Source organism: Anolis carolinensis, unplaced genomic scaffold (assembly GCF_035594765.1).
Source record: "Anolis carolinensis isolate JA03-04 unplaced genomic scaffold, rAnoCar3.1.pri scaffold_9, whole genome shotgun sequence".
Taxonomy (NCBI): Eukaryota; Metazoa; Chordata; class Lepidosauria; order Squamata; family Dactyloidae; genus Anolis; species Anolis carolinensis.
Window position 1 is genome coordinate 21,254,637 of NW_026943820.1, and position 12,531 is coordinate 21,267,167.

A 12,531-nucleotide genomic window follows, 5' to 3' on the forward strand; every position below is an offset into this window, starting at 1 on the left:
AACCAATTACAGATCCACCTAACCATAGTTTTACCTAGCCCACATTTGACTAGCTTGTTTGCCAGAAGGTCATGGGGGACCTTGTCAAAGACCTTACTGAAATCCAGGTATGCCACAACCACGGCATTCCGTGTATTGATTGTAACTCTATCAAAAAAAAAAGAGATCAGATTAGTCTGGCATGATTTGTTTTTGGTAAATCCGTGTTGATTATTAGCAATGACTGCATTTGTTTCTAAGTGTTTGCAGACCATTTCCTTAACTATCTTTTCCAGAATTTTGCCTTCCCGAGACATCCCATCCTGTCTGGAAATGATGGCTTCCATTCCTCTAAGGAGGGAGTCGCCTACTACCAAGACCTGTTTCCTTTGAGGATTGACGGGGTCTCTTTTGTGCAAGATGGTGTGTAGGTCCCCTGAAAGGTGTTCCTGTTGAAGTGAATTGTGTATGTGTAAACTTTCATGTGTCCCTGTCCACAGTGGAGTACCCTCTGTCCCTCTCACTCCGGGTTTTATCTTTGTGTTCATGCGGCCTGCCCTTGTTTTACTGTTTCTTTGATTTCTTGATGTAATGTCTATTATCATTTATTGTATTACTTTTAATTGTGCTATGATATGCTGTTTTTATATTTTATTATATTGTATTGCTCTGGGCATGGCCCCATGTTAGCCGCCCCAAGTCCCCATTGGGGAGATGGTGGCGGGGTATAAATAAAGTTTTTTTTAATTATTATTATTATTATTATTATTATTATTATTATTATTATTATTATTATTATAAAGTGCTGTCCTCCTCCTCGACATCCCCAGTGCATTTGTCAATGACAATCCATTGAGATGCGTCCAAGAGCCCATCACTCTCTCAATAAGATCCCAATTAATCACACCTTTTTTCCACAGTGTTATGACATCACAAATTTCTCCTCGAAATGTTATAACAGAAGAGGAGTGTAGTTCAGCCATCTGAACAAAGGATAACTTCACTCCTTTAGGGGTTTTTTTTGGGGGGGGGGGTTCATAGAGAGGAAAAGGGGCAACGGACATGGAAAAATGAGGCAACTATGTACACCATCCTTGAGATAACAATATTCTTCGGTGAGTTTTTCCTATACCATCTCAATCAGCTGGGACATGGGGAGAACCATTCTGCACCCCTTGGTATAATATGACCTAGTACAAACAGAGGCTGGATGACAAATCTGTTGGGGATGCTTTGAGTGTGCTTTTCCTACATGGTAGAGGGTTAGACTGGATGGCCCATGTGGTCTCTTTCAACTCTATATTTATGATTCTATGACTCCACATCCAGTGCAGGCGGGAGATTGAGAGTGATGTTCCCATCATCTAAGAACTATTATATTTCCTTTTTCAGCCATCCCTTTTGGGGCAAGTGATGATCTGGGATCTTGGAAAATGGAAAATTTCCATTTGTCACACATAGATGCATATAAACTTATTCACTCTCGATGATATGAATGGATCTGATCAGTCCCCTCCACGTTCTATGTGTAATCAAATGAATAATTATGGGAGTTGTATGTTTTCCCCTAAAGAACTAGCCCATTTTGGGGAACACAGTTAAATTTCCCCAAGGAGCAGGGGAAGATTAAACTTTAAACCTCAATAGAAACATTCTGCCTCAAAGATATTGAACTCTATGATATAAAACAGAATGTTCGGGGAGGGGGGCACACAAACATCCCATTTATGCTTTAATCACATACAACATGATTATAGCTTTGACTTTGCCCTTCCTCTGCTGTTTCCTATTCCACTTTGAAAGTTTTGCCTTTTTTTAATCTTAAGCTGTTCATCTGCTAAAAGCATATTTATCCACCTCTGTTGTTTGCTGTCATTAATAGCAATTGCACTTTGCTGTGTGTCCTTGAAATGACATAAATACTCTCTCTTTCACACAAAGAGACAGAGAGAAATGGGGAGGGGTGCAGGCAAAAACACAAACAGAGGAGAAAAAGCTTTGCAAAGACTATAATTTAATAATGCAGTATAGTGTGAAGAGAGTGGTTATGAATCTTAGAAATGTTTCTAAAACACTGCAATATATGTTGGAAACTTCTCAAAAGAACATGCAACCTTTTTATTTCCTGTTTTTATTTGTTTCAGACTGCAAAAAGATGGAAAGTATTGTATTCTGTCAAAACAAAGTCTGTTGCCGTGATAAAATACCATTTTCCTATTGGTTTAACAAATAGTTTTTGACATGTTTAATAATGTGCTCACTTTTTCACAATGGGTTTTTAAATTTGCTTGTTTGTACTGTATAAATTGAGAGGAACTGATATATAGTTACCCAAATTACTGTACACTTTTATTTTTTGTTTTTTTAGTGAAATGAGAAGCATCAGCAGAAAATGAAAAGTTCCATCATTTTATAGGTTTGAAAGTGTACATATATCTAAAAGTATGACAAATTACAAAGCTATTGATATTGATAGCGTTCAGGAGTAGCCTTAAATTACTATGAAATGAGGTCCACAAAATTAGAAACATTTTTCAGTAGGGGTACTAGTTGGCACTAATTATCTTCAAGAAGGAAGGAACAAATAATTTTAGCAAAATGCTTTCAAACCTAAGAAAGTGTTTGAAAACACTGCAAACTATATGGAGTTCAGGACTTATTTCCAATGCTAATTAGGGTGATTAACTGAAACATTAATGCTGGCTTCCCAGTGACAAAGGACTCTTGCCACACCCTGGACTCTCCACAGATATATATTCTTTCATTTCCTTACCTAGTTTCTCCATACCTCAGAACCTCTGAGGATGCCTGCCATAGATGTGGGCGAAACATCAGGAGAGAATACTTCTGGAACATGGCCACACAGCCCGAAAGACATACAACAACCCTGTGATCCCGGCCATGAAAGCCTTCGACAACATATTTGACACAAAGTTCACATATTTTTGTGAAGAAAGCAATTTTTCTCAGTTTTCATAACAACCCCTTTGAATTCTATCAGTTAAGTCTGACAGACCTTCAATGGTTTTTCAGGAATTCTCTCTATATAAAAGTATGTATGTATGTATATATGTATACTTGAACCACAAAGGCTCCTATATAAATTTATGATTATATGACATGTAGCATTCATTACCACAATTAAAATATCAGTGCTGTTGTAAGTGTATAAACCCACCAATTTGTTTTTTTTCCGCAAGAATTTAAAACAATTTACTGTATATACTTGACTATAAGCCTAGTTTTTCAGCCCTTTTTTAAGACTGAAAAAGCCCCCCTCGGCTTATACTTGGGTGAGGGTCCTAGTCAACTTATACTCAAGAATATATGGTACATTTATTATTTTTCTCTATTATTATTGGTATTATTACATTTATTATTTTTCTCTATTATTATTGCTACTACAGTAGAGTCTCACTTATCCAAGCCTCGCTTATCCAAGTTTCTGGATTATCCAAGCCATTTTTGTAGTCAATGTTTTCAATATATCCTGATATTTTGGTGCTAAATTCATAAATACAGTAATTGTAACATAACATTACTTCGTATTGAACTGCTGGAAGACATCTTACGTGGTGTCTTGGGCTCCTTGGCTTAAGGTTCCTTTCAACTGACCACAGGAGAACATTATCCTTATGGCTTCTTTATATCCTTGATTAAAACTCTGTTGAAGTGTCACCTCTTTCCCAGCTTCAATTCCTTCCCTATAGCCTTCTTTGACGTGCCTCTCCATGGTGCTCTTCCACTCTTTCTGCACCATGTCCAGCTCGTCCGCCTCTTCGTCAAAGACATCCTCGCCATCGCCGGGCTCCAGCAAGTCTCTCTATACAAAATCTCTCTATACAAGAGGCCCACGACAGGCCTTAAAATGACTGAGGATTGAGTCTTTAAAGTTTCCCATTGTAGCCAATGGACCAAATCTTTGCCGAATGAAAACAGCAACCACCCTCCTCATTCGAGTAACTTCCCAGTGAACAGAATGAGAGGTCAACTAATAATGGACTCCAAAACGTAATGCCTTTTAGCCGAATTGCACACCTCTAATTACTTCACCATCGTTCATGGTTTTATTAAAGTCCTAGTCTGAGGCATATTATGTGTCTGAAATTCAACAGATGATACCCTAGCATGCCTAAACAGGTCTGGGTTTTACCAGTGTTTAGATGAAGGCATGTCTGAAAATCTTGTGTATGCCATTGTGTGTTCCATCTTGGAAGCAAGTTCAATTATAAATCCCATAAATAAAACATTCTTCGCAATGTTGTTCAGTACTCTTAGTACCATTTTTACCTACATGTGCACTATTTAGAGCAATGGGGTTGTATGAAGAAGCCTTTCCACTGTAGCTCTCCAAGGAAGCAAGCATTTTCCTTTCCATAATGAGGCCCATAAACAAGAGCAATGATGTTTCCTGGTATATGGATGTGGAGTCACAATGTAGCAACTTTTCATTAGAATTAGAGCATTTAGAGACAACTATATTATAGGAGCATTGGGTAACAATGGTACTGTTAAGAGCCAGCTGTCAGCATTTTCATTATAAACCCAATTTTTCAGAGGTTGATAACTGTTGGATACCCCTACTCAGGAATGAAGAGTGGCCATGAAAGTCTCAGCAAGGGAGACATATTTTAGCTAGTGAAAGTTGTGGAAATAAAACAGGGAAAATCTAACTCCTTCATGATTTCTAGTAATAGTTTATTTCTAAATTATAGTTTTGTGCAAAAGAGCACGAAAAGTAGCAAGAAAAGTCATTTAAGTTGGACGAAACAAGGAGCAACACCACAGATATATTTTAACTGGTTCTAAACTGGTATGAACAGCTGGTGTCAATTCTGCTTTATTCTGTTTATCTCTAATTTTCTTAACCTTATCTTCAAAATTATGCCAACTATAGCTGCCTTATGTAATAGTAGTAAAATTAAACTGTTAAACCTGTCTCTTTTGTGATACAGTAGAGTCTCACTTATCCAACATAAACGGGCCAGTAGGACGTTGGATAAGCAAATATGTTGCATAATAAGGAGAGATTAAGGATAAGCCTATTAAACATCAAATTAGGTTATGATTTTACAAATTAAGCACCAAAACATCATGTTATACAACAAATTTGGCAGAAAAAATAGTTCAATACGCAGTAATGCTATGTTGTAATTACTGTATTTACGAATTTAGCACCAAAATATCATGATATATTGAAAACATTGGCTACAAAAATGCGTTGGATAATCCAGAACATTGGATAAGCGAATGTTGGATAGTGAGACTCTGCTGTATTTTTAAACACAAAGACATGTTTTACAGTGTAAAACATATATAAGTATTAATACAAATAAACTACAAATTACTTTAGCCTACACTGTATAAAGATAGCAACAAAGCAAAACAGGGGGGTAAGCAGAGGTTGACTTTAAATCTCTCTGCTAAGGATATTATTTGTCTTCTAAACCTAATTTCGTTGGTATAAGCTATATTATTTTTATTATTTGTCGAACTAGATAACATTTGTAAACTTTGTTAAAATTGTAAATGGTATGTAAATTTAACTAATGAGGTAAGATGGAAATTAATTTTAGTGGTTTGTTTGTTTAAGGAAATGGGCAATAAAATAATTGTGTTTGCTTTGCTTAACAATACAATTAAAGGGGCAGTATAATAATTATAATATGTGTACTTTGTGAATTAGAAGAATGTACTGTTGTAGACCACAACTGAGCAGACAACCAGACAGATGGATTTCATTATTATAAAGTGTGAATCATAATGAAAAAATCACACAGATACTGACAAGGAATTGACAGAATGTTCAAAAATGTCGAAAAATTCTGATGAAGAATATGGATTAGTGAATCTCTTTGTGGAATTCTGTGCAAAATTCACACAGGGGTTGCTTCTGTGCAAACAAAATCTTTGTTAAAATGCTATCTTCTGTGAACAAAACAGGAGTTTCTGCACAGAATATATCTCTCTGCATAGAAATATAGTGGTTTCCCATGCATTTTCTGTGTAAAAAAATTCACATGCATATGTTGAGCATAATATGTTCTAAACAGCAAATGCTGTATAAGTAAGTACGGTAGAGTCTCACTTATCCAAGCCTCGCTAATAATAATAATAATAATAATAATAATAATAATAATAATAATAATAATAATAATAATATCATTGATGTTGCCATCCCAGGTGACAGTCGCATTGATGAAAAACAACAAGAAAAACTCAGTCGCTATCAGGACCTCAAGATTGAACTTCAAAGACTCTGGCAGAAACCAGTGCAGGTGGTCCCGGTGGTGATGGGCACACTGGGTGCCGTGCCAAAAGATCTCAGCCGGCATTTGGAAACAATAGACATTGACAAAATTACGATCTGCCAACTGCAAAAGGCCACCTTACTGGGATCTGCACGCATCATCCGAAAATACATCACACAGTCCTAGACACTTGGGAAGTGTTCGACTTGTGATTTTGTGAAACGAAATCCAGCATATCTATCTTGTTTGCTGTGTCATACAATGTTGTTGTGTCAATAATAATAATAATAATAAACTTTATTTATACCTCACCACCATCTCTCCAGCGGGGACTCGGGGCGGCTTACATGGGGCCATGCCCAGAACGATACAATATAACAGAATATAAATAGAACAACAAATCATAACACATTAAACAATACAATAAATGATAATATACACTACATTAAGCAAAATCAAAGAAACAATAAAACAAGGGCGGGCCACATGAACACTAAGATTAAAAGCTTATCCAACGTTCTGGATTATCCAAGCCATTTTTGTAGTCAATGTTTTCAATATATCATGATATTTGGTGCTAAATTCGTAAATACAGTAATTACAACATAACATTACTGTGTATTGAACTGCTTTTTCTGTCAAATTTGTTGCAAAACATGATGTTTTGGTGCTTAATTTGTAAAATCATAACCTAATTTGATGTTTAATAGGCTTTTCCTTAATCCCTCTTTATTATCCAAGATATTTGCTTATCCAAGCTTCTGCTGGCCCATTTAGCTTGGATAAGTGAGACTCTACTGTATATAGAATTCCTTCAAGAAAAGAAATAGCAAAGATCTACATCAGTCATACCTACATAAAATACTCAATTTCTAATGTTTTTCCCTGGTGTTGTATCTGCTATGAGCATTTTCTCACGATCCTAGCTTCCCTAATGGCATAGCTTGCACAGATATAATTGTAACGAAATGATTGGGTGATTGTTAGTTCTTCATCTATATATATAAAAGAGTGATGGAATCCTGGCGACCAGCAAAACAACAAAACTAAACACCCCACAACCTAGAAAATTGACAGCACAACCCCTCATCCACGCCTCCAGGTTGACACAACAAAAGGAAAAGAAAAATAAAGTCCTAATTAGAGGTAGAGGAATAATTGTTTTTATCCAATTGCTGCCAGTTAGAAGGCTAAATACACCCTCAACTTTGGAAAGAAATGTGGAATATGCGTATATTAAAAAACATGTCTATAAGAATAAAAGAGAATTATTATAAAGTGGTTTGGAGATGGTACCTCACACCAATTAGATTAAATCAAATTGATAAGAAATACTCTAAGCAGTGCTGGAGGGGCTGCCAGGAAAATGGTACATATATACATATGTGGTGGTCCTGTAAATATGTTCAAAAATTTTGGGAGAACGTTTTTAAAGAAATAAAGGGAATCACCAAAATAGAAATAATAGGAATGCCTGAAATAGCACTGTTGTCATTTATGGATAATATTCAAGTATCAAAAGAGTTAAAGGAACTAATTGCCAACTTGCTAACAGCAGCAAGATTGTTAATAGCCAAAAAAATGGAAAGGTAGTGAGGAGTGCCAATTGGAAGAATGGTATAAGGAGGTTTGGGATATTGCGATAAATGATAAATTGACATGTAAGATTAAAATTAAAAGAGGGATATTAAAAAAGGATGATTTTGGGAAGATATGGGGAAAATTTATAGAGTTTGTATATGTAGAAGGTAAGGGGAAAAAACCTGTAAAAGAAACAATGGAATTTTGGAAATAAATATTGTAACTGGTGTCAGCTCACCACAGCCGCTCCTGAATGAACACACGAGACTCTTTGTGGTATCACCAGGAACTTTTACTGTAGGAAACATGAACATCAGAAAAGCCAAGAATGGGAGGCTCCGGCCAACCCTCCTTTATATACCCTCCCCCTCATTTGAACAGTCTCTTCCCGCTCAGTAAAACCCCGCGCAAATTCCCCGCCAAGTCCATCAGCCGTTTCTCCTCCGAGTCCTGGGACGCAGGTGTCTTATCAATGTCAGTGACCCTGAAACTCAGAGCCACATCCAGGCTCTAGTAGCAGGGTTCTGACATGGCGTCCTCCTCCCCTTCGTCCTGGAAGGAAAAGATTAAACACAACTATTGTTCTCCGCTGTCCAGAGTTCCTTTATACTTTTTTAACAGGCTGCAATGGAATACCGGGTGTACCTTTCCTAGGTCCTTTGGTAGCCTCAGCTCATAGGTCACTTCGTTTATTCTTTTTGCTACCCTGAATGGCCCTATATAGCGTGGAGCCAATTTCTTGGATGGGAACCCCAACTTCAGGTTTTTTGTGCTCAGCCAAACCAGATCTCCTTCGCCCAATTTGTCCCCCTCTCGGCGCCTACGATCCGCAAAGAGCTTGTACTTCTTTTGTGTTTCCCGCAATGCCTCTACCACGGTTTGCCACCCTTGCTTGATTTTGGCCGGCCATTCCTCGTCGGTCTGGCCCTCCCCTTCCTTCCACTCGGGTAGCCTGGGGAAAGGTGCCACCTCCTGTCCGTATACTATTTCGAATGGGGCACGACCTGTGGCCGAATGTACGGCCCCGTTAAAAGCCATCTCAGCAAACGGAAGAAGGTCCGCCCAATCATCCTGTCTATAATTGGTGTACATCCTTAAGAATTGGCACAGTGTCTGTTGGGTACGTTCGACCCCCCCGTTGGTCGCGGGATGAAAGGCCGAGCTCAGGTTCCTTTCTGCTCCTAACAGCTGTAAGAATTTTCCCCAAAATTTTGCAGTAAATTGGACTCCCCGGTCACTAATTATCTTGTCGGGACACCCATGTAGGCGATATACATGCTTCACATACAAATCAGCAAGTTTTTCAGCTGAAGGAAGTTTTGGCAGAGCCACAAAGTGTGCCTGTTTTGAGAATAGGTCCAATATTGTCCAAATGCATCTGTGGCCTCTGCTGGGGGGTAGTTCGCCTACAAAATCCATGGCTACGCATTCCCATGGCCTCATGGGCTCCACCACCTTCTGCAATAGCCCCTGGGGCTTCCCCGGTGGTGTTTTTCCCTCTGCACATAATTCACACTGCGTGACGTATCCCCTGGCGTCTTTCCTCATTCCGGGCCACCAGCATTGTTTGGCCAACAGTTTAATAGTCCTGGTGGGGCCTAGATGACCCGCACCCTTGTTATCATGGTACTTCCTTAACATTTCTCGTCTTAAACATTCAGGAATATACAATTTCTTATTTACAAACACCAAATCCCCACACAATTCTCCCTTTTCTTTGTTTGTTTGTAACCATTTGTCCATTCCATACGCTCGCTTCAACTCTTCCTCCCATATTTCTCCTCCCCCCGTGGAAATGGCAGTACGTTTGTTTTCTTTGGCCGCTTGTGCTCGAGTTAGTACTGCCAGGCCCCATTGCTTATCAAGAAAAATACTCCCTTCAGATTCCTGAATTCCTCCCCCGTGCTGAGGCATCCGAGAGAGAGCGTCAGCGAGTATATTATGTTTCCCCTGGAAGAATCTGAGTCTGAAATCAAAACGGCTGAAATATTGGGCCCATCTAATTTGCTTCGCTGATAGTTTACGAGGGGATCTTAGATACTGTAAATTTCTATGGTCAGTCCACACCTCAAACGGTGTTCCACTTCCTTCCAGGAAGTGTCTCCAGCACTCTAGTGCTTTTAGAATCGCTAAGGCTTCTCTCTCCCAAATCGGCCAGTTTTTTTCTGTATCGCTAAACTTTTTTGACAGATAGCCACATGGCTTCAGGTTCCCCCCCTCGTCTTTCTGTAGCAGAACTGCCCCATATGCCCGGTCTGACGCATCGCAATGTAATACAAAGGCTTTAGACATATCAGGGTGCTGTAGGACAGGCTCCTCAGTAAAACGCTTTTTAAGGGCTTCGAAAGCTTCCTGGCATTCTATTGTCCAGGTCAGTTTGGCCCCTGGGGCCTTCACTTTGGCTGTTTCTCCCCTGCCTTTAGTCTTTAACAAATCCGTTAATGGCAAAGTGAGGCGCGCAAAGTCCTTGATAAATGTTCTATAGAAGTTTGCGAACCCTAGGAAGGATTGCAGCTGCTTCCGTGTTTTGGGGGCTTCCCACCCCCTCACGTCTTCTACCTTCGCAGGGTCCATCGCCACTCCCTGGGAGGAAATCCTATACCCCAGAAAGTCTATCTGGTCTTTATTGAACTCGCACTTGGCAAGCTTCGCATACAGTTTTGCTTCTCTCAACTTTTGCAGGACTTCCCTGACTAGTTCTATGTGTTGCTCCTTAGTCCGAGATACTAACAATATGTCATCTAAAAAAACAAAGACTCCCTTGTACAACAATGGATGCAACACTTCGTTGATTAATTGCATGAACGCGGCGCCTCCGCCGCACAAACCGAAAGGGAGCACACGATAATTGAATAATCCGAATGCACAGGAGAAGGCCGTCTTCCACCTGTCCTCTGGTTTAATCTGCAATTTATGGTACGCTTCAATTAAGTCCAATTTAGTGAATATCTGTCCCTCCGATAACTGGGCGATCAAGTCCTTCACTAAAGGTAGGGGGTATTTATTTCCAGAACTGATTGCATTCAGGCCCCTGTAGTCAATGCAGAGCCTCAGCGTTTGGTCCTTTTTGCGCCTGAACAACACAGGCGCCCCTAGAGGGGAATTTGAAGGCTCTATGAAACCCCTCGCTAGGTTTTTATCAATGTATTTTCTCAGTTCCTCCTTTTCCCTAGCCGACATTGGGTATATTTTTGCCTTAGGAAGCTCTGCTCCTGGGACTAGCTCTATCTTCACTTCAACTCTCCGCTTCGGTGGGAAACTGTCTGCTTCCTTCTCATCAAATACGTCCACAAAATCCCGATACTCTGGGGGTAATTTATCTGCCAGTTCTGCTATCCTGATAGAGTCTTCCTCCCCCCTTTTCCCCGGCTCCCTTTCCACTTCCTGGCTCCCTCCTTCCAACTTCATCCTGAAAATCATGCTCTTATCCTCCCAGTTGATTTGCGGGTTGGCCTGCCCCAGCCATGGCATGCCTAGTATAACATTATAGCTGGCTATTTGTGATATCACAAATGACACCTTTCCTTCCCAACTCCCTATCTTACACTTTACATCTTCGGCACTGTACTTAGCTAATGATCCCGATGCTGTGGATCCGTCCAACTGCGAAAAAGCTATTGGGGATTCTAGGTTCGTTCTTTCGCATCCCAATCCCTCGGCTAATTCAGGGGAGATGATGTTCCTGGAACATCCACAATCCACAAATGCTTTGCAGGTTGCTTGTTTGCTGCCACTTTCCAGCTGAATGGGGACCACTATCATGGCTTTGTCCTGACTTACCAACCCCCCCGAGTGGTGCCTCATCGGTGGTTCTTCCTCGGCGCGTTTCCCTGCCACGGCTCTTGGTTTGGGCGGGCCTCCGCCTTCCCCTTTTCTCTGCCAGCACTCGGCAGCCCTGTGGCCCAAACGGCCGCACACGAAGCAGCCCCTCCTGCTGGTGCTCACGTTCCCTGTCGGCTCCGTTCTCCTCCCGGCTGGGGTTGATCCCTCCTTCCGGCTCCCCTCTTTCATCTGCGGCCGCTGCTGTAGCCCTCCTCGGTGCCTCCTCGCCTGGGCCAGCGATGTTTCGATGCGCCCCGCCAGCTGAATCCATCCGCGCAGTGTGTCAGGCTCATCACGATGCACCGCCCAGGAGAGGATCTCCCGCCTGAGCCCCTCTTTGAAGAGTTCTATCTTTGTCACTGCAGACCATTCCGGCACCTTTTCAGCGAGGCATTGGAACTCCTCCGCATACTCAGATACCGACCTCTGCCCCTGGGAGACGGTCTTCAACTCCTCCCTCGCCCGGATCTGCTCCAGTGGATCTCGGAAACGGGTCTCCAGGGCCCCCATAAAGCGTCGGAGTGACCCCAGACATGGGTCGCGCCGCGCGTGTAGTTGAACGTACCAGCTGGCCGCTCCCCTCTTCAACACTGCACCAATGGCCCGTACCCGGCTGGATTCCGTTCTAAAAGTGTGGGCATTGTCCTCCATATAGCCCCTCACCGTGGTCAGGAAAAATCCAGTTCAGAGGACTCTCCCCCAAACTCGATCCTTAGTTCCTCTCGTCTCGGTAGGGGTCCCTGTGGTGGCAATCCCCAATCCTCCGCCCGTCGCAAGCCCCCTTGCGGGCCAGTGGGCCCCGCTGCTGCTTCCCTTTGTCCTGTGCCACGCCCGGCATTCGCCAGGGGCACCAGGGTCTCAGTTGGGAGCGTAGCCGGGATTCTCGGAGGCTTTTCCC

At 41.4% G+C, this 12,531-nt stretch overlaps 1 protein-coding gene across 1 annotated transcript; it reads right to left on the reverse strand.

Annotated features, from left to right (window-relative positions):
- Positions 1 to 8,038: 8,038 nt before the first annotated feature.
- On the reverse strand, positions 8,039 to 12,306 carry LOC134293625 (uncharacterized). Its single transcript, XM_062961742.1, has 2 exons — positions 11,592 to 12,306; positions 8,039 to 8,363 (listed from the first exon to the last, which is right to left on the reverse strand). Exons 1-2 carry the CDS (start codon positions 12,282 to 12,284, stop codon positions 8,322 to 8,324), a joined length of 735 nt encoding a protein of 244 aa, XP_062817812.1. The 5' UTR covers positions 12,285 to 12,306; the 3' UTR covers positions 8,039 to 8,321.
- Between the last annotated feature and the right edge of the window lie 225 nt (positions 12,307 to 12,531).